Source organism: Sinocyclocheilus grahami, unplaced genomic scaffold, assembly GCF_001515645.1.
Source record: "Sinocyclocheilus grahami isolate Dianchi unplaced genomic scaffold, SAMN03320097.WGS_v1.1 scaffold456.1, whole genome shotgun sequence".
NCBI lineage: Eukaryota > Metazoa > Chordata > Actinopteri > Cypriniformes > Cyprinidae > Sinocyclocheilus > Sinocyclocheilus grahami.
In genome coordinates this window covers 1,416,628-1,436,558 of record NW_015505635.1, presented here as the reverse complement: position 1 = coordinate 1,436,558, position 19,931 = coordinate 1,416,628, and the positions used below count along the sequence as shown (strand labels likewise).

Genomic DNA, 19,931 nt, shown 5'->3' with positions numbered 1-19,931 from the left:
GTAACTTTACTGTATTTTTCAAATGGCTGTGCAAATAGTATATAGCGCTGTCTTGAGCATTTTCAGGTCGTGTCACCAAGATCTGACTTTTTTGCATTGGAAAACATTTAAAGAGTAAACTGTCATAATGAAAACATGACAAAGCCATTTGACTATCTTGTTCATAAACAATGGTGTCAGGACTTTTCATCTTGATGACACTGACACTTTCATTGACATGAATACTTGCTTTTGAGGAATGACCTATCCATTTTGAGCAAGTGACACGCTTTTGCAGGTTATCAACTAGGTTTTGCAGTTTGTACTAATTGTTTTGAGAACTGCATTAACTGTTGTGCAAATGTAAATAGTGATGTGAGAAATGCACCAAAGCGACTGAGAAAAACTGTAACGTTCATCTCAATGAACTAGAATCTTCCATCGAGACACATGCGGTCTGCTTGCTCCCGTCACACGTGTGGCACTCTCTCTGCGCTGCTGGTTAATGTGTGTGTAATCCTGTCTCACACACTCACCTACAGACAGCTGACTCACCTCTGACCCCTCCTGCCGCAGGATTACAGCGTCCAGCTGTCTGTCACTCATTCCACGTGCAAGCCGAATTTAGGTTTGTGTGTCTGGATCCAATTTTGGTTTGCTAAAACATTATTAGGTGAACGCTATGGCATTTCTATGCAGTTGATAGTGTGTTCTAAGTGGTTGCCAAGTTGTTTATAAAGGTTTTCTGTGGTTCTCTGCATGGTTGCTTAGTTTAGTAGTTTAATCTGTTTCTCCAGTACTCTCCTCACACATGAATGAGCAGTGTAGAGGTTACTAATATATAACTGCATAATATGACCTAATTATACAAGACTGTTTTTCTCTGATGGTTGTAATAAGACGTCTCCTTGAGCGCCTCTAGATCGAAAGATAAACAGACGGCCACAATCCCCATCAGGACCAGACGTCTGGCATCAGAGGGAGCTGGACGAGTCTGTCTGTCTGTCTGTCTGTCTCTCTGTCTGGCTGTCAGAGGGAGCTGGACGACTCTGTCTGGCTGTCAGAGGGAGCTGGACGACTCTGTCTGTCTCTCTGTCTGGCTGTCAGAGGGAGCTGGACGACTCTGTCTGTCTGTCTGGCTGTCTGTTTGGCTGTCAGAGAGAAAGTGTCTCACATCTGATCCGCTGCAGTTTATTCTGCCGACAGAGGAGGACTCACGGCATGTATATGTGTTTTCACATATGAGAGTATAATAATTCTAGATAAAACATAGGTTTAAAATAATATTTTGACATTATATTATAGGATATGAAAGACAATGGGATCAGAACATGCTTTTAAAATGAGCAACAAATGCTTTTGTTTTTTAGATGAATCATAAACCACAGCAGTGACGACAGCGGTAAATTATATAGATAGATAGATAGATAGATAGATAGATAGATAGATAGATTATTTATTATATTATATCTGAATATTATATATCATTATAAATGATATATTTCTACAATATAATCTGTTTGTGAATTAAATATCTGTGAGTGTAGTCTGTCATGTGATTGATACAATATGATGCTTTTGAAATACAAATACAGTTAAAATGACACTTTTGGAGATCAGATACTGCATGTATGGTATGGAAAGACCAGGTTTTTGGACATTTGTAATGCCTTTTTAGATATAAATATAAAAATAATTCACCATCACGGTTTGTTTCTTGTACCATGGTATAACAGCACGGTACCATCACACTACCATGGTACTGCCTAAGTAATTTATGACAGATAAGGTACCATGTTTTTTATGTACTGCATTTTCATTTTTAATTTTATTTTTGTATAGTTTTGTTAGTATGTTGAATTAGTTTTTATTTTTATATTTTAATTTTACTTAAAGTGTTAGTAATTTAGCTGTTTTCTCATCATTTTTATTGTTTTTTTTTTGAATATGTCTATGTAGTTTTTATTCATTTTTATTTCATTTTTATTTATTTTAGGACTACAGCTTAAACTAAATGAAAATTATATTTTGAAATCGTCTTTATATTTTCCATTTTAATTTAATTTTACTTAAAGATGTAGTAATTTTGTCATTTTCATTATGTTTTGTGCATATGGATTTTTATTCATTTTATTGGAATTAAATATCTGTGAGTGTAGTCTGTCATGTGATTGATACAATATGATGCTTTTGAAATACAAATACAGTTAAAATGACACTTTTGGAGATCAGATACTGCATGTATGGTATGGAAAGACCAGGTTTTTGGACATTTGTAATGCCTTTTTAGATATAAATATAAAAATAATTCACCATCACGGTTTGTTTCTTGTACCATGGTATAACAGCACGGTACCATCACACTACCATGGTACTGCCTAAGTAATTTATGACAGATAAGGTACCATGTTTTTTATGTACTGCATTTTCATTTTTAATTTTATTTTTGTATAATTTTGTTAGTATGTTGAATTAGTTTTTATTTTTATATTTTAATTTTACTCAAAGTGTTAGTAATTTTGCTGTTTTCTCATCATTTTTATAGTTTTTTTGAATATGTCTATGTAGTTTTTATTCATTTTTATTTCATTTGTATTTATTTTAGGACTACAGCTTAAACTAAATGAAAATTATATTTTGAAATCGTCTTTATATTTTCCATTTTAATTTAATTTTACTTAAAGATGTAGTAATTTTGTCATTTTCATTATGTTTTGTGCATATGGATTTTTATTCTTTTTTTTTTATTTCGGTTTTAGTTATTGCTTATATTTTGCCTTGAATGCATATTATTTTATTATTGCTTATAGCTTGTAGTTATATGTTGCCTTGATAACTAGCAGAAATAAAATAAGTATAAAACAATAATATATATATATATATACGTTTTTTTTTATTTCAAAATGTTTTGGTTTTAATTTTAGTTAATTATAACTTTGGTCACATGCAGTCTTGATATTGACTTGAATAATTTCATTCTTTGCAAATGATTGCTTTCTCTCAGTATCTATCAGTTACCATGAGAATATTTAACTAATATGACTCATTTGTGTATTTGTGTCATTTAGTCACAGCTGTTTTAGGTAAAAACACAGAATCCAGAAACCTGTTCACAGAGAGAGCCTGCTGCAGACGCCAAAGTCACATCATCTACATTGGCAAAGGTTCCATTTAGTCATTTGACTTCAATAAAAATAGAAACACTTTAAATGCTGAATGAAATGCAATAGAAATAGTCATGATTATGTTGTCAAATCCTGATGTTCGAGTAGTTGATTTTATGACTGTATCTGTCTCTTAATTTCTTACCTTTATTTATTTATTTATTGTAACAGATATTTCTGGCAGTCCTGTGAATGTTGATGTGGGCGTGTGCAGAGCGCATTGTGACCAATCAGTGCGTTCTGCATCACTGGAGGCGGGGCTAAGAGCCTCCAAATATTCTTCCATGCTTGAATTCCTGAGACACAAAAAGGTAAAGCAATTCTACAACTGACCACAAGACGGCGACATTTCTCAAAATGAAAACAAGCATGGAAAGTATTATTGTTTTAGATTCAAATAATTTTTTTTTAATAAATATACACATTCACATCCATTCTTTTAATGTTTTTTTGAGTGTAGAGAGAAAGTGACTACTTTTTATGAGTGAAGTGATTTAACATTAATAAATTATTATTTAATTAAATAAATAATATTAATAATAATGTTATAAATTAGTTGTCAGTACATAAAATACACATCATATATTTATATAAATCATATATTTATAATTATTTATTTTTTTAAATATTAATATTTTTAATTTTTATTCTAAGTTTTATTCTTTTTTTAAGTCAAATCAGTATTTTTATTTTACTTTAAGTATATTCAATAAAGGGTTTTTCATACATCTTAATTTTTGTCCAAAACCATTATAGATGAGGCGTCTGGATCAGTCCTCAGGAGCTGCAGACTCCATCAGCGGTTCCCCGTCCTGCGGACTGAGCTCCACCTGTGAGCCGGCTGGGATGCGTGTGGACCGCGTGATGCTGTATGAAGGTCTGCGGGAGGTCGAGATCATCGAGGACTGTCACTGCGAAGCCAAAATGAGCCAGTGTGTCCGAGCACCATCACTGAAAACATACTACTCTGAGACTCCGTACGAGACCGTCATAGACGCGGGCAAATGTGTCGGATCGAAAGGGGCACCAGGTAAGAAAAAACTAAGTAAAAGTCCCTCTATAATCAGTGTGCTATAGAGTATACCCCTAATAGTCAATCCTATTGGTCGCAGGAAAGAAAAGTAGTGGCTTAAAGGAACACTCCACTATTTTTGAAAATAGGCTCATTTTCCGACTGCCCTAGAGTTAAACAGTTGAGTTTTACCGTTTTCGAATCCATTCAGCCGGTCTCCGGGTCTGGCGGTAGCACTTTTAGCTGTAGCTTAGCATAGATCATTGAATCGGATTAGACCGTTAGCATCTCGCTCAAAAATGACCAAAGAGTTTCTATATTTCCCTATTTAAAACTTGACTCTTCTGTAGTTACATCATGTACTAAGTTTGTGATTTTCTAGGCCGATATGGCTAGGAACTATACTCTCATTCTGGCATCATAATCAAGGAACTTTGCTGCTGTACCATGTGTGCAGCAGACGCAATGATATTACGCAGCGCCTGAAAATAGTCTCCAGCACGCTCCCTGTGCAAGCAGGTGGTCAAGTTGATTGGTTATGTTGACGGAAGTTAGCCTATTTTCAGGCGCTGCGTAATATCATTGCGCCTGCTGCACACATGGTACGGCAGCAAAGTTCCTTGATTATTACGCCGGAATGAGAGTATAGTTCCTAGCCATATCAGCCTAGAAAATCACAACTTTTCATTTTCCGTCGGTCTTAGTACACGATGTAACTACAGAAGAGTCAAGTTTTAAATAGGAAAAATATCGAAACTCTTTGGTCATTTTTGAGCGAGATGCTAACGGTCTAATCCGATTCAATGATCTATGCTAAGCTACAGCTAAAAGTGCTACCGCCAGACCCGGAGATCGGCTGAATGGATTCGAAAACGGTAAAACTCAACTGTTTAACTCTAGGGGAGTTGGAAAATGAGCCTATTTTCAAAAATAGTGAAGTGTTCCTTTAAGTAGCAAATAACTGATGTGCCCCTAAATTTGTGCACTAATAAATGCATCTAATAAATCTTCTAATGATGATACTAATCATCTGTTTTACTTACAGAGGGATTTTCATGCGTGCCGACTAAGTTTGATTCCACCCTCATTGAAACTCCAAACAAAGTGGAGTTGATCCAAACAGTGGCCCAGTGCAAACTAATGGAGGGATGTTACAGAATCCCGTATGTAGAGTATCACTACGAGATCACATACAATGATGACGGAGTCAAAGTAGAAAATCTGAGGGTGAGCAAACCAGCAAACAATTGCAATTGCATGAATTGACTTTCAACTGTGGGTAATTCAAAAGAAACTTTTTTTTGCACAATTTCCAGGGGTTTCAACCAATTTCTAATAGTGGGTTATTTATTTTAACACTTTATTCTAAACAATATATTTCATCTCTGTCTGATTTGGTTGCTTCAGCCATTAAATGTAAATCTCTCTCACTGGTTGAATCTAAAAACTAGCATAATGTAATAATGGTTGTTGATGTTATCCATGAAAGTAACCTTTCAGACATTAGATATAAATGAAATTTATGATATAATTATATATTACAGTGGTCAGCGGGTTAGTTAAATTGGAGGTTCGGAAAGGTAAATAAGAGCCTCTGACAGGCCAAACCAATAGCTAGTCTTTACTGAAATGAAATTCAATCATCTGATGCTGAAGCAAAAGATCTCACACCAGGAAATGCTGCTAGTCAGAAAGGAAATTAGTCATTTCCATGTGATCTGTGCTTGTTTTCTCCATTTGTTAGACTTAAAGATCAGGATCCTGGTCCATTTCCCCCCTTCAAACATTTCCAGTTCACATTTCCATGACTGGACAGCACTGAACTGACGTGTGAATATGCATGGAGATGTTGCACATTAAACAACTACTTAGTGCTTGAAAACCCCAAATAGATTGCATGCATGCATACAGTGCATGTCCTAAATTGTCCTGATTGCAACATTTTTTCTGAGGCAAGATGGCATGAAAAGTGACGAAATGTCCCAAATATTTAAAATGCAGAGTCAAAAAGTAATTCTTTATATTTTATGTTATATATTTATGTGATATTTTTCATTATATTCGATTCTAGGCCTAAAGTATTTGACATGGATGTTTTTGTGGTGTTTTATTTTTTATACTTTTACCCAGTAAAAGCTAAAAATGCCACTGAAAATCAGTTCCAAATTCATATTAAATATTAATCCATTCTTAAAACAGATCCTAAGCCATTTAATCATGTAAAATCCTCACATTTTGAAGTTTAACGCCGATCTCTTGTGCTTATTGAACACATCCGTGTCAGATGTTCTCTGTCTGTCGCCACACTCTAAAGGTGCGAGGAGGCCACAAATGGTCCCTGCAGGAGCCAAATCAAAGCACTTAGCATGTTAAGAGGCCGTGCCGCATTAACAGCAGGTGGTGAACTGATGGCTCTCTCTCTTGTGTTGCTAATGTTCTTACAGGAAATAGATGTTGGCAGATGTTTGGGAAGCTGCACCTCAGGGAGCCGCTGTCTTCTCAGGTACACGCCGCACATCTGACTTTACACACAGCTAAGCAAACACACGATCACACACACACACACCCTTTACAGTGCGCACCAAAACACAACCCTGTTTGCTTTGACACTTCGGTCAGTCTTTAATCCAAAGCAGAAATACAACAGTTTCTTATTAGTTCATTATATATGTTATTTCCATTGTTTTCTAAGGTATCATCAAAATGGTAACACATTTTTTTATTTAAATTTCATTTTTTTCTCTCTCTCTCTTGCTCACCAAGCCTGCATTCATTTGATGAAAGGTACAGTAAAAATTTTTTTTATTGTTTTTTCTACGTGAATATATCGTAAAATTAAATTTATTCCTGTGAGCCAAAGCTGAATTTTCAGCATCATGACTTGCTGCTCAGTTAATATTGGTGCTCAATTATTAATAATGGCTCTCATTAGTATCAATGTGTTGTTGCTTAATATGTTTCTGGAAACTGTGAATAGAAAATGATATAGAAGTCTTTTTCAGCATTAAAAATGTCTTTACTGTCAATTTTTCATCAATTTAATTTGCAAAAATTTTTTTTATTGTTTTTTCTACGTGAATATATCGTAAAATTTAATTTATTCCTGTGAGCCAAAGCTGAATTTTCAGCATCATGACTTGCTGCTCAGTTAATATTGGTGCTCAATTATTAATAATGGCTCTCATTAGTATCAATGTGTTGTTGCTTAATATGTTTCTGGAAACTGTGAATAGAAAATGATATAGAAGTCTTTTTCAGCATTAAAAATGTCTTTACTGTCACTTTTCATCAATTTAATTTGTTCTTGCTGAACAAAAGCTGAACTTATTTGTGTTGAATTACGGTTTCCACAAAGATATGAAGCAGCGCAACTGTTTTCAACTGATAATAATCAGAAATGTTTCTTATATATCAGCATAATAGAATAGAATTAGAATTTCTTATATGTCAGCATCACAGAAATACATTGCATTTTAAAATATATTCACATAGAAAACAGTTATTTTCAATCATAATCATTTGTCAAATTATTACTGTTTTCACTGTATTTTTGTTGATTAAATAAAAGCAGGTTAGGTGAGCATCTTAGTTATTTCTATAACTTTTGACCGGTAGTGTATGTAAATAGAATTTATATAATAGTCAACCTTTGAAGTGGATCAAAACCTTTCATCAAAGTTGTCCTAAAACCAAAACAATACCCGTTCTTGTCTTAGGACAACTTTGATTAACTTTTTTGATCCGCTTCAAATGTTGACTATTGTATTTAGCTTGTCGATTTTTATGTTGAAGTTGTTTCTGTCCTAAATAAAAGTTTAACTCAAACTCACTGTATGCGGGTTCTATTTACATTAACAACTGTAAGCAGCTTTTGTACATGTTAATGAATAAATGTAAAAATAGGCAGACAGACAAAAGGTTATGGCTTAGTGAGAAATAAGGCTGTGGCTCATTGTAATGTGTGATATTGTTAAATACTAGGACTTACATTTTGACAAACAAAAGAGAAAATTTTAAGTTTCAGATCCAGTTAATAAATCTGTTTTTTATTAGTAAGATATCAAAAACTGTCAACTGTTTGTATTTGGCTAAATATTATATAACTCTCTCTCTCTCTCTCTCTCTCTCTCTCTCTATATATATCATTTAACATAATTTTAAACATTTTTTATAATTGATTTGCTCATTTTAGGGTTGAAACTTTTTTTTTTACAGTTGAAAAGTTATTTAGTGCAGCTTTAAACCTTTGCCATTGATGATTTGAGTGCATTTTATTGGATGTTGACTAAGGCACTTGTGTGTTTCTGCAGGAGCGCGTCAGATCACGGTGAATGTCTGCTGTGGGCTGAAGGACATTCTATTTACATTAACAACTGTAAGCAGCTTTTGTACATGTTAATGAATAAATGTAAAAATAGGCAGACAGACAAAAGGTTATGGCTTAGTGAGAAATAAGGCTGTGGCTCATTGTAATGTGTGATATTGTTAAATACTAGGACTTACATTTTGACAAACAAAAGAGAAAATTTTAAGTTTCAGATCCAGTTAATAAATCTGTTTTTTATTAGTAAGATATCAAAAACTGTCAACTGTTTGTATTTGGCTAAATATTATATAACTCTCTCTCTCTCTCTCTCTCTCTATATATATATATATCATTTAACATAATTTTAAACATTTTTTATAATTGATTTGCTCATTTTAGGGTTGAAACTTTTTTTTTTACAGTTGAAAAGTTATTTAGTGCACCTTTAAACCTTTGCCATTGATGATTTGAGTGCATTTTATTGGATGTTGACTAAGGCACTTGTGTGTTTCTGCAGGAGCGCGTCAGATCACGGTGAATGTCTGCTGTGGGCTGAAGGACAGGGCAACGCTTGTGTTCCTCAAGACTACGAAAGCCACACTTTCCTCAGTCAACACGGCCAAATCCGCACCGTTCTGGCCATTACTTCCTGTCTATGCCAGTCTTAAACACAGCGTCCTCTACTGGATGACTTAACCATGGAGCATTTGCAGGGCTGTAATGTCAGGTTTGGGGCTGTGCATTAATGGACAGAAGTGTAAAGGCATGATGCACTGATGCTGTTATGTAATATATGTAAATTATGTAAAAAGTATTTTGTAAATAAAATCTATGTCAGAAAGTGGAAAGACAGTCTTTAAATCCACCATCTTTGGATTACATGACAATCTGCACAGAACAACTAAAGAAAGTTACACATGCAAATCATGTCTCAGTTTTAAATCATGTTACAAATCAACCAATAGTTAAAGCGTTAGCAAGAAATGCAAATGACAAAGAGGTGTCACACATGCAAAATAGCCTACGAAATACTGTAATCCCAAATAGGTCATTATAGAAAGGCAATTCAAAGTTATTTCAAACTGCATTAAAAAAGCAACCCAATTTGGCAAAAGTGGGTAAGACAATTTCTGGCCTTAACTATGAAACATAAAATTCACAATTTATACATAAAATTATAAACAAGCATACTAGGAGCAGCCTATATACAAAACTTGTTATCCCAAATAAAAAATGATAACATTAGACAAACTTGTGCATTAACATTTGCAATGTATTTAAAGAGATAATGAGATAAGAGCTAATTTCTTACATTTTTTTAAATTTTGTATATTGTATTGTATATTTTTGAATATACAATTTACAATCTAACACATTTTTTTCCAGAAATTAAATGTCAAATTCATCATATAAAATTGTAAACAATATACAAGAAGCATCCTACAAAACTTCAAAACACAGACCGCATAGTACAGACAGTATTTGCACCTAATATAGTCTTTGAGGGTATAAAATGTAATGATGGATCAATTGGGGCCACCTACTTTGATTTTAAAGCTTGGAAGATGTCAACCAAATCAGTCAACGACTCTGAAACTAGAATAACTGATTGCAAAGATGCCATGCAACATCAGTCTCCTTCGGCATTAATACTATAACAAGAGCTCATGCCATCCATTAAGCTTATGCAATCCATTAGTATTAAGAAATCTCCGGATCAACACACTGTAATGAGCCCCTAATGAAAACAATCAATTACAGATGAGAAATTAAAGCAGTCTAAAACACCCAGCGAATTCACTCGCACTTACATTAACTATATTGATTCACACTCGAGCCCATTTATTCAAATTCATGTTCTCATTAACATACGAGATTGTAAATCCAGTCCAGCCTGACTAGATAAAATTAGGCGATTTCAGTTCGCTCGGACTCAAATCTCTGTTTGAGCAGGTGTGTCTACCATTAACATGAAAACATAGGGCACATGCTGGAACCTTCTCACGGTGTTTGTCGAAATAATTATTGTTCCTGTATCACATTATCCTCCTTTGTCTCAATTAATGGATCCATTTTGAGGGAAGTCAACCGCCCGCGGTGAGCAAACTTCCCTCCAAATCCACTTCGCGCCGCCTAAACAGACAAAATGTAATACAATTAAACATCTTAACTATAATGTAACTATTTTATTTCTTAAATCGATATATGTAGGGTGTATTTACAACATAGCACGGTAGATAAACACTAATTTCCTCTCAGGGTCTCCCCACAGGACCACCAGTCCAGTTCGCACCTTGTTAACACCGCCATTAGATTTGCTTTACATTGGCTGATTGTTGATTTACATTTGCGACTAAATAGCAGCTCTTTACGGCTGTTGACCGAAGACTTTGCCAACATCATATAAAGCCCTGCCAATCTGGCCCTCATTCAGTCCAGCTCCAGCAACCAAAGAACATCTCTTGAGGATCAGTCAACATGTTGACCGCATTGACCTGGATCTCCATGATGGGACTCGCCATCTGCAGACCGTCTGTGAATCACCTGGAAAACGAGTCTGCAGAAGTGCGCTCGGAGGCCATCAAGAGGCTTTTGGAGGTGTTTGGGATGGAGGATCCTCCTGCTGCTTTGGTCCGGGGACACAAACAGCCTCCTCAGTACATGCTGGACCTGTATAACACCATCGCGGATGTGGACGGAGTCACCAAAGACCCAACGCTCCTGGAGGGAAACACCGTCCGCAGTTTCTTCGATAAACGTAAGATTCTGACTTCTTTATTGACTTGAAGTGGGACAGTGAACATAAAACAAATAGCCTATTTGGGATGGAAAAATGTTTGGCTGCATTTGTCTTCTTTTCGTAATAAATGTAAAAGTGTGAGTGTAAAAATACAGACTTATTCTCTCAATAAAATTGTGACCCTCTCTGTGAAATCCAGACTAAAGTCTCAAAATCTAATTATGAGATAAAAAGCATCAAAGTTTGATTTCAACCATTAATTTTTTACTATGATTTAAATATTTGACGTGGTCTAACTCAGTCAATAATAAAGATATCAAGGTTAAATTTTCACAGAATATTCTATGAAGGATGATTGTAGAAAACAGTAAATCACCCAAAAATGACTTTAGCTGGGCTTTCACAGTGAGGGTCACAATTGTTGCTGTTTTTGTTTTTGTTTTGTTTAATAGATTATTAAAGTTTTAGTAATTTTGTGTTTTGTCCTTTTTATTTGTTTTATTTCAGTTTTAGCTTTAGTTATTTTTGTATATCATTTTAAACACGAAAATGAGAAATTATGCTTTGGAAACTATTGCTAAAACAAGTTTTGTTTTTATATTTTATTTCAAGTAAGGTTTATTAACATGTTTTATAGCTTTAGTTTTTCAACTATAAACCTGCTTCATAAAGTGCATCCTATGACACTTTTTAATCTGTTTTGAAACGGTTCACATTGATTTGGATGTTTTTCCTTTATTAACCCCATCTCATCAGTTAAAAAATAATTTTAAGTAAAATAATATTTTTAGTGTTTGCAGTTTCATCAAGATTCAATACACAAAAATTATTTAAACAAGTCTGTTTTTAAATCCTGAGAAACTTGATACTCAATATTTTGATACTTTATTTTAATGGAATTCAAATATATGAATGAAAAATAAAAATGGAACTAAACCAATATGGAATTGCATATAGTTTATACTTACAATTTTAAGCTTATTGTATGTCTTAGTGTTCAGAAGTCTGAGAAATCATGAGAAACATTGTCAACTAAAAATCAACATTTATATTTTATTTATGTTATGAAATATGGAATTGCTTGACCATAAGAGTGTACAATTAAAAGTGTAAGTGTATATTTTAGTGTTAAGTTTAGTGAAGCATGGACTTAAATATTCAAGATTGCAAGACTAAATGTGAGCCGACTAAATCATCAGCCGCTAATCTGAATATTGAGGTGGGGGATGGTGTGAAATATGCATAAAGTATGTGTGATTGTGTGCCAATTCTCACTTCTGAATTCTGACTTCTGTCTTTAGTGCACAGCGACCAAATTGAGTTCCTCTTCAACATGTCCACGGTAGCTAAGAGTGAGAAGATCCTCACAGCCGAGCTTCATCTGTTCAAGCTCAGACCACAAGCGTCGCTCACGTTCAACAGACATCACTTCTGTCAGGTACAGTATTTACAGTCTGAAATGATGCGCTTCTAAAAGAAGGTTCTTCAGGTTAATCATTGCAGTGATGTTTTTATGCAGGTCAGTGTCTATCAGGTTCTCGATAGCAGCAAGAAGAACGTCTCACAAGGGAAGAAGCTGCTCTCATCCAGACTGGTGCCCATCCACTCCAGCGGCTGGGAGGTTTTTACCATCACTCAAGCTGTAAGTATGAATAAAATCTTTTGCTATGACTATGTAGAGTCTTCCAAACTTTAGGTTGTATTTGAGTTAAAATGCTGCCATAGAAGGGAGCTGATTAGGTTTTAGAACAGACCCAAAGAGTTGCTCGTGCAAAATCTCCTCAATAATAAATGTGTTTAATATCTCAAAGGTGCGCTCTTGGATGTCAGATGAGGGCAGTAATCTGGGGCTCCTGGTCTCGGTCAAGACTTTAGCAGGCCTTCAGATGGACCTGAAAACCGTGCTTTTCGCATCAGGCCGTAACCACCATCATAGCAAACAGCCCATGCTGGTCCTCTTCACCGACGACGGCAGACGGGCAGCTTCTCTGGGGATCACGTCTAAAGGTATGTCTCTTTAATAGCTCAATTAGACGGATGTTTCTTCACTGTAATCTCAAATAAGATCCACGAGTGATTTCAACAAATACATCTTCTCTGTGGGATCTGTGGAAAAATAATAAAAAAAAAAAAATGTAACAATAAAAGAAAGTAGCTAAAATACATAGATATAGGGTTAAATAATAAAAAAGGTGTTGTAAAAATATATACAGTAAATAATTGAAAAAAAAAACACTTAAAACATTTACTTAATACAATAGATCTAACAGTACAATATTATATATACTATAGAAAGTAGAAAAATATTGTAATATGTGACCCTGGACCACAAAACCAGTCATAATGGCCAATTTTCAGGTCAAAGCTGGATAAATAAGCTTTCCATTGATTTATGGTATGTTAGGACAGGACAATATTTGGCCGAGATACAGCTATTTGAAAATCTGGAATCTGAGGGTGCAAAAAAATCTAAATATTGAGAAAATCATCTTTAAAGTTGTCAAAATTAAGTTCTTAGCAAAGCATATTACTAATCAAAAATTAAGTTTTGAGATATTTACGGTAGGAAATTTACAAAATATCTTCATGGAACATGATCTTTTCTTAATATCCTAATGATTTTTGGCATAAAAGACAAATGTATAATTTTGACCCATACAATGTATTTTTGGCTATTGCTACAAATATCCCCCAGCGACTTAACACTGCTTTTGTGCTCCAGGCTCACGTATAATAGACACAGGGATAATATAGTTAGATAAAATTAAAACTAAAACAATAAAAACATTTTGATGCTTAAAATACTTTAAAATAAAATATAAAAAGTGGAAAAGTTTGAAGAAAAAATATACAATAATAAATAATAATGTTATAGTAAATCATAAAATAGAGTGTTATAGAAAAAAAATACACAGATTAAATAACTAAATAAAAAGTGCTTGAATAAAACTAATCAACTTAAAATAAAATACCATCTTCTATAACATCTAACGATACAGTATATGGAGAGTTGAAAAAAAATGTAGTAAGGTAATAGAAACACACACAAAACAAATGCTTAAAATACTTATTAAAGTAAAATAAAAAAATAAAAAAATAAAATATTTAATAAACCTTTAACTAAAATTAAAATATAGACAGAAAATATAAAAATGTATTTAAAATGTTAATAAAAATATATTAGTATCTCATTGATACTTAAGTAACACTAAATACTTTTTTCAAATAATATTTTGCACATTTATAAATATATGATTGTTATTATTAAATAAAATATAGATTTTTTTTTCACAGTATAATTTTTTTTTTCATACTGGAATTAGGGCTGCACAATTAATCGAATTTCTAATCGCGATTACAATTATGGATGCCACAATTACGTAATCATTCAAAGCGGCAATTAATCGTTCAGAGTCCACTTATGTTATCGTAAGGGTTTTCCCCATTGTTTTAGTTTTAGTATAACATTGTAATACCATTCATATTTTTACTTTTTTATAATTTAAAGAAGAAACCAATCCGATGTATATTTGACATTTGAGGCTTAATACTATAGAAAAGCTCTAAAGGTTTTTCAGTTAGAATGTTTTCAGCTTGTTTATTTTCATATAAAAATACGGCATGCAGTTGCATCAAACAATGGTATAAACATCATTCAGTGCAAATTGTGATAATCGTAATTAATAATCACAATCACAATTTCAAGGGAATAATCGACAATTATGATTTTTGTCATAATCGTGCAGCCCTAACTGGAATATATATAGCTGACTTTTACATTTTAAGTTGAGCGCCACTTGCACTCATATCTGCATGGCCATGGCATCTAAAAGTGTGCTTTGTCTTCAGGTTCAGATGATTCTCGTGCTAGACCCAGGCTCCCGTTTCTCTCGGCTGCGGCTCGTCGCAGCGCTCGCTCCATAGACTATGATGAGAGCAGGGAGAAGATGCCGTGTCAGCGTCTGCCGCTCTATGTGGACTTCGAGGAGATCGGCTGGTCCGGGTGGATCGTGTCTCCACGCGGATACAACGCTTACCACTGCAAAGGCTCCTGTCCATTTCCCCTGGGTCAGAACATGAGGCCCACCAACCACGCCACGGTCCAGTCCATCATCAACGCCCTCAAACTGACCAAAGGCATCGAGACGCCCTGCTGCGTGCCTGACAAGCTCTTCAGCATCAACCTGCTGTACTTTGACGACGATGAGAACGTGGTGCTGAAGCAGTATGATGATATGGTGGCCGGCAGCTGCGGCTGTCACTGACCAACCTCATTCACAAATCTGGACTGGACTGTAAAATGTGTAAATAGATATCAAATTTTAATATATGGAGGAGCTTGAGTTGGTCGCTTGTAAAAGATGTACATTTGTATATTGCATGTTGTGAACTATTATATAATAAACTAAATAAATTCTTACACAAAAATGATGGATAGAGTTGGGTTTTATTTCTGTTTGTTGCCAGATAATTTATACATATAGCAGAAAACAGACATTTTCTTGTTTCCCCACTTCCCTTCTTCCCCTCTTTTATCTTTTCAGATTTTTCTTTTTTTTCTACTTTTCCCCAGTTTATTTGTTTCTCTCTTACACAAAAATGAAGTAGAGTTATGTTTTTTTCTGTGGTTGTTGCTGCAGGTAATTTGTATTGCAAAAAACAACTTTATCCTCCCCGTTTTTCTTTACCAACTCTTTTCTTTCTCTCTTTTCAGCTTTTCCTTTTTAACCTCCGTCCCCTTTTTTGTCTTACGCAAAAATGACGTAGAGCTGTTTTTTTTCTGTGATTTTTGACAGATAATTTATTTATTGCAAAAAAATAACTTTTTCTTTTCCCCTTTTCTTGTTTTCTTTTTCCCTATTTTCATGCTCTGCAAACATTATTTTCTTCCACTATTTCTTTCCTGTTCACTTTTGCCCTTTTTCTTCCCCTTTTCCATTTTTCTTTTCTTCTTTCCCCTTTTTCTTTCCTTTTTATCAATTCTGTTTAATTTTCCCCTTTTTCTTTTCCCATTTCTTTTTTATTTTCCCTTCTATTTTTTTCTTTTCTTCTATCCCCCTTTCCCTTCTCTTTTGCTTTCCCCCTTTCTTTTTCTTTTCTTTTACCATTTTCATTCAACTTTCCGCCTTCTTCTTTATCCCCCTTTCCTTTCATACCCCTTTTCTTTTTTCTCTCCCGCTACTTTTTCCTCTTTTTTCTTTTCCATGCTTTTCCTTTTTTTTATCCCCTCTCTTTCTCCTCCCCATTAACAGAGGGGTTTTGAAGTCTTTTCATGCATCTGTTCATTTATCAGCTATCATTTATCTCACATTAATCAACCAATTAGTGATCTGCAGATCCAAACATCACCAGAAGATGGTGACAGAAAAAAAAAGAAAATAGTCCAAAACAAAGAAATACAAACATAACATGTATATACCAGTAAACTTTAGGCTGATCTGTATCTGTCCAGACGAGATACCCCATGTGGTCATACAGGAAAAGTGCCAAGAAAAGCAACAGGTGACAGGTGGAGATATGGGCCGTTATCCAGAGAGAAAGTAAAAGAACAGCAGGTAAACAGCTGCTAGATCAACTGATACCATCCAGCCTCTGTGCCAAATTAGGGCTGCACAATTAATCGAATTTCTAATCGCGATTACAATTATGGATGCCACAATTACGTAATCATTCAAAGCGGCAATTAATCGTTCAGAGTCCACTTATGTTATCGTAAGGGTTTTCCCCATTGTTTTAGTTTTAGTATAACATTGTAATACCATTCATATTTGTACTTTTTTATAATTTAAAGAAGAAACCAATCCGATGTATATTTGACATTTGAGGCTTAATACTATAGAAAAGCTCTAAAGGTTTTTCAGTTAGAATGTTTTCAGCTTGTTTATTTTCATATAAAAATACGGCATGCAGTTGCATCAAACAATGGTATAAACATCATTCAGTGCAAATTGTGATAATCGTAATTAATAATCACAATCACAATTTCAAGGGAATAATCGACAATTATGATTTTTGTCATAATCGTGCAGCCCTAACTGGAATATATATAGCTGACTTTTACATTTTAAGTTGAGCGCCACTTGCACTCATATCTGCATGGCCATGGCATCTAAAAGTGTGCTTTGTCTTCAGGTTCAGATGATTCTCGTGCTAGACCCAGGCTCCCGTTTCTCTCGGCTGCGGCTCGTCGCAGCGCTCGCTCCATAGACTATGATGAGAGCAGGGAGAAGATGCCGTGTCAGCGTCTGCCGCTCTATGTGGACTTCGAGGAGATCGGCTGGTCCGGGTGGATCGTGTCTCCGCGCGGATACAACGCTTACCACTGCAAAGGCTCCTGTCCGTTTCCCCTGGGTCAGAACATGAGGCCCACCAACCACGCCACGGTCCAGTCCATCATCAACGCCCTCAAACTGACCAAAGGCATCGAGACGCCCTGCTGCGTGCCTGACAAGCTCTTCAGCATCAACCTGCTGTACTTTGACGACGATGAGAACGTGGTGCTGAAGCAGTATGATGATATGGTGGCCGGCAGCTGCGGCTGTCACTGACCAACCTCATTCACAAATCTGGACTGGACTGTAAAATGTGTAAATAGATATCAAATTTTAATATATGGAGGAGCTTGAGTTGGTCGCTTGTAAATATGTATATTGCATGTTGTGAACTATTATATAATAAACTAAATAAATTCTTACACAAAAATGATGGATAGAGTTGGGTTTTATTTCTGTTTGTTGCCAGATAATTTATACATATAGCAGAAAACAGACATTTTCTTGTTTCCCCACTTCCCTTCTTCCCCTCTTTTATCTTTTCAGATTTTTCTTTTTTTTCTACTTTTCCCCAGTTTATTTGTTTCTCTCTTACACAAAAATGAAGTAGAGTTATGTTTTTTTCTGTGGTTGTTGCTGCAGGTAATTTGTATTGCAAAAAACAACTTTATCCTCCCCGTTTTTCTTTACCAACTCTTTTCTTTCTCTCTTTTCAGCTTTTCCTTTTTAACCTCCGTCCCCTTTTTTGTCTTACGCAAAAATGACGTAGAGCTGTTTTTTTTCTGTGATTTTTGACAGATAATTTATTTATTGCAAAAAAATAACTTTTTCTTTTCCCCTTTTCTTGTTTTCTTTTTCCCTATTTTCATGCTCTGCAAACATTCTTTTCTTCCACTATTTCTTTCCTGTTCACTTTTGCCCTTTTTCTTCCCCTTTTCCATTTTTCTTTTCTTCTTTCCCCTTTTTCTTTCCTTTTTATCAATTCTGTTTAATTTTCCCCTTTTTCTTTTCCCATTTCTTTTTTATTTTCCCTTCTATTTTTTTCTTTTCTTCTATCCCCCTTTCCCTTCTCTTTTGCTTTCCCCCTTTCTTTTTCTTTTCTTTTACCATTTTCATTCAACTTTCCGCCTTCTTCTTTATCCCCCTTTCCTTTCATACCCCTTTTCTTTTTTCTCTCCCGCTACTTTTTCCTCTTTTTTCTTTTCCATGCTTTTCCTTTTTTTTATCCCCTCTCTTTCTCCTCCCCATTAACAGAGGGGTTTTGAAGTCTTTTCATGCATCTGTTCATTTATCAGCTATCATTTATCTCACATTAATCAACCAATTAGTGATCTGCAGATCCAAACATCACCAGAAGATGGTGACAGAAAAAAAAAGAAAATAGTCCAAAACAAAGAAATACAAACATAACATGTATATACCAGTAAACTTTAGGCTGATCTGTATCTGTCCAGACGAGATACCCCATGTGGTCATACAGGAAAAGTGCCAAGAAAAGCAACAGGTGACAGGTGGAGATATGGGCCGTTATCCAGAGAGAAAGTAAAAGAACAGCAGGTAAACAGCTGCTAGATCAACTGATACCATCCAGCCTCTGTGCCAACCAATTCAACTCACAATAGTGCACAGATGCACCAGTGCTTGCATATTTAATGCCATAATTTAGATGCATTTGCCGATATGAACACAATACACCAAGCTGCTTTTCATGAGATCTCTAGTCAAAGCACTTTAAAATGACTGAAAGCCGCATGAAGGAAGAGTTTCTCACAAAAGAAATGTCATCATAGAGAATTATGGGGGAAAGTCAAATATAAAATGCTCAGACACATTAAAGTAATGAGCAGTGTTGTTATGGTTAAACATTTTAATTTATATAAAAAGCTGAAAGACAATAAAATTTGAAAACTAAAAAACTAAATGAAAATACAAATGTTTCTTTGGCAACTAAAGTGAAGAACTAAAATGACTAAAAGTGAAATAAAAACGTTCTAAATATAAAAAAAAACTAAAGACATCAAATCACTAAAACTAGAATATTGTTGTACTATATTCACTATTATTATTTAATTTTATAAACCTGATAGTTCCGGTCCTTGATTCTGATTGGTTGAGCCGCGTTCGAAGCTGTTGTAAATTACTCTACAAACATACACCTTTGTTTACTTCTGTGTGTTGCTCTGCAACCACTTTATTGCAACCACAACTGTTTCTGAGGAACTACATTGTTTGGTGGAAGAATACTGTTTTTATTAATATCAGTACACTTTATTTGCTCGGTTTTATTTTGTGAAACCTTATTACATATATGGAATAACCGTTTTATAAAAGCAATAAGCCCCGTGAAGCCGTGGTTTACAGTGAATTTATAACATCTAAGGGGGGTTTACTCCGCTTCGCGTCATACCTAACAACGCCCCTTAGCTGTTATAAATTCACTGTAAACCACGGCTTCTTG

The 19,931-nt window shown here is 34.8% G+C and overlaps 2 protein-coding genes across 2 annotated transcripts in view; both read left to right on the top strand.

Annotated features, from left to right (window-relative positions):
- The window catches only part of LOC107552682 (uncharacterized), a 14,523-nt gene extending 5,363 nt beyond the window's left edge, over positions 1-9,160 (top strand). The window contains exons 3-8 of the mRNA XM_016234626.1: positions 3,048-3,143; positions 3,315-3,454; positions 3,900-4,173; positions 5,201-5,382; positions 6,600-6,658; positions 8,979-9,160. Of these exons, the coding sequence (XP_016090112.1) occupies positions 3,048-3,143; positions 3,315-3,454; positions 3,900-4,173; positions 5,201-5,382; positions 6,600-6,658; positions 8,979-9,129 (902 nt within the window). The 3' untranslated portion in view covers positions 9,130-9,160. The remainder of the gene's footprint in view (positions 1-3,047; positions 3,144-3,314; positions 3,455-3,899; positions 4,174-5,200; positions 5,383-6,599; positions 6,659-8,978) is intronic.
- A 1,779-nt stretch (positions 9,161-10,939) lies between these two features.
- On the top strand, positions 10,940-17,749 carry LOC107552681 (bone morphogenetic protein 2-like). The gene is made up of 6 exons (XM_016234624.1): positions 10,940-11,219; positions 12,503-12,639; positions 12,721-12,843; positions 13,013-13,208; positions 15,051-15,458; positions 17,334-17,749. Exons 1-6 carry the CDS (start codon positions 10,940-10,942, stop codon positions 17,747-17,749), a joined length of 1,560 nt encoding a protein of 519 aa, XP_016090110.1.
- Positions 17,750-19,931: the final 2,182 nt, after the last annotated feature.

Coding starts and splice junctions, on each gene's coding strand:
- LOC107552681 (XM_016234624.1), top strand. CDS start 10,940: ATGTTGACCGCATTGACCTGGATCTCCATGATGGGACTCGCCATCTGC. Junction 12,640..12,720: donor ACAGACATCACTTCTGTCAG/GTACAGTATTTA, acceptor GTTTTTATGCAG/GTCAGTGTCTATCAGGTTCT. Junction 15,459..17,333: donor GGTGGCCGGCAGCTGCGGCT/GTCACTGACCAA, acceptor CTTTGTCTTCAG/GTTCAGATGATTCTCGTGCT.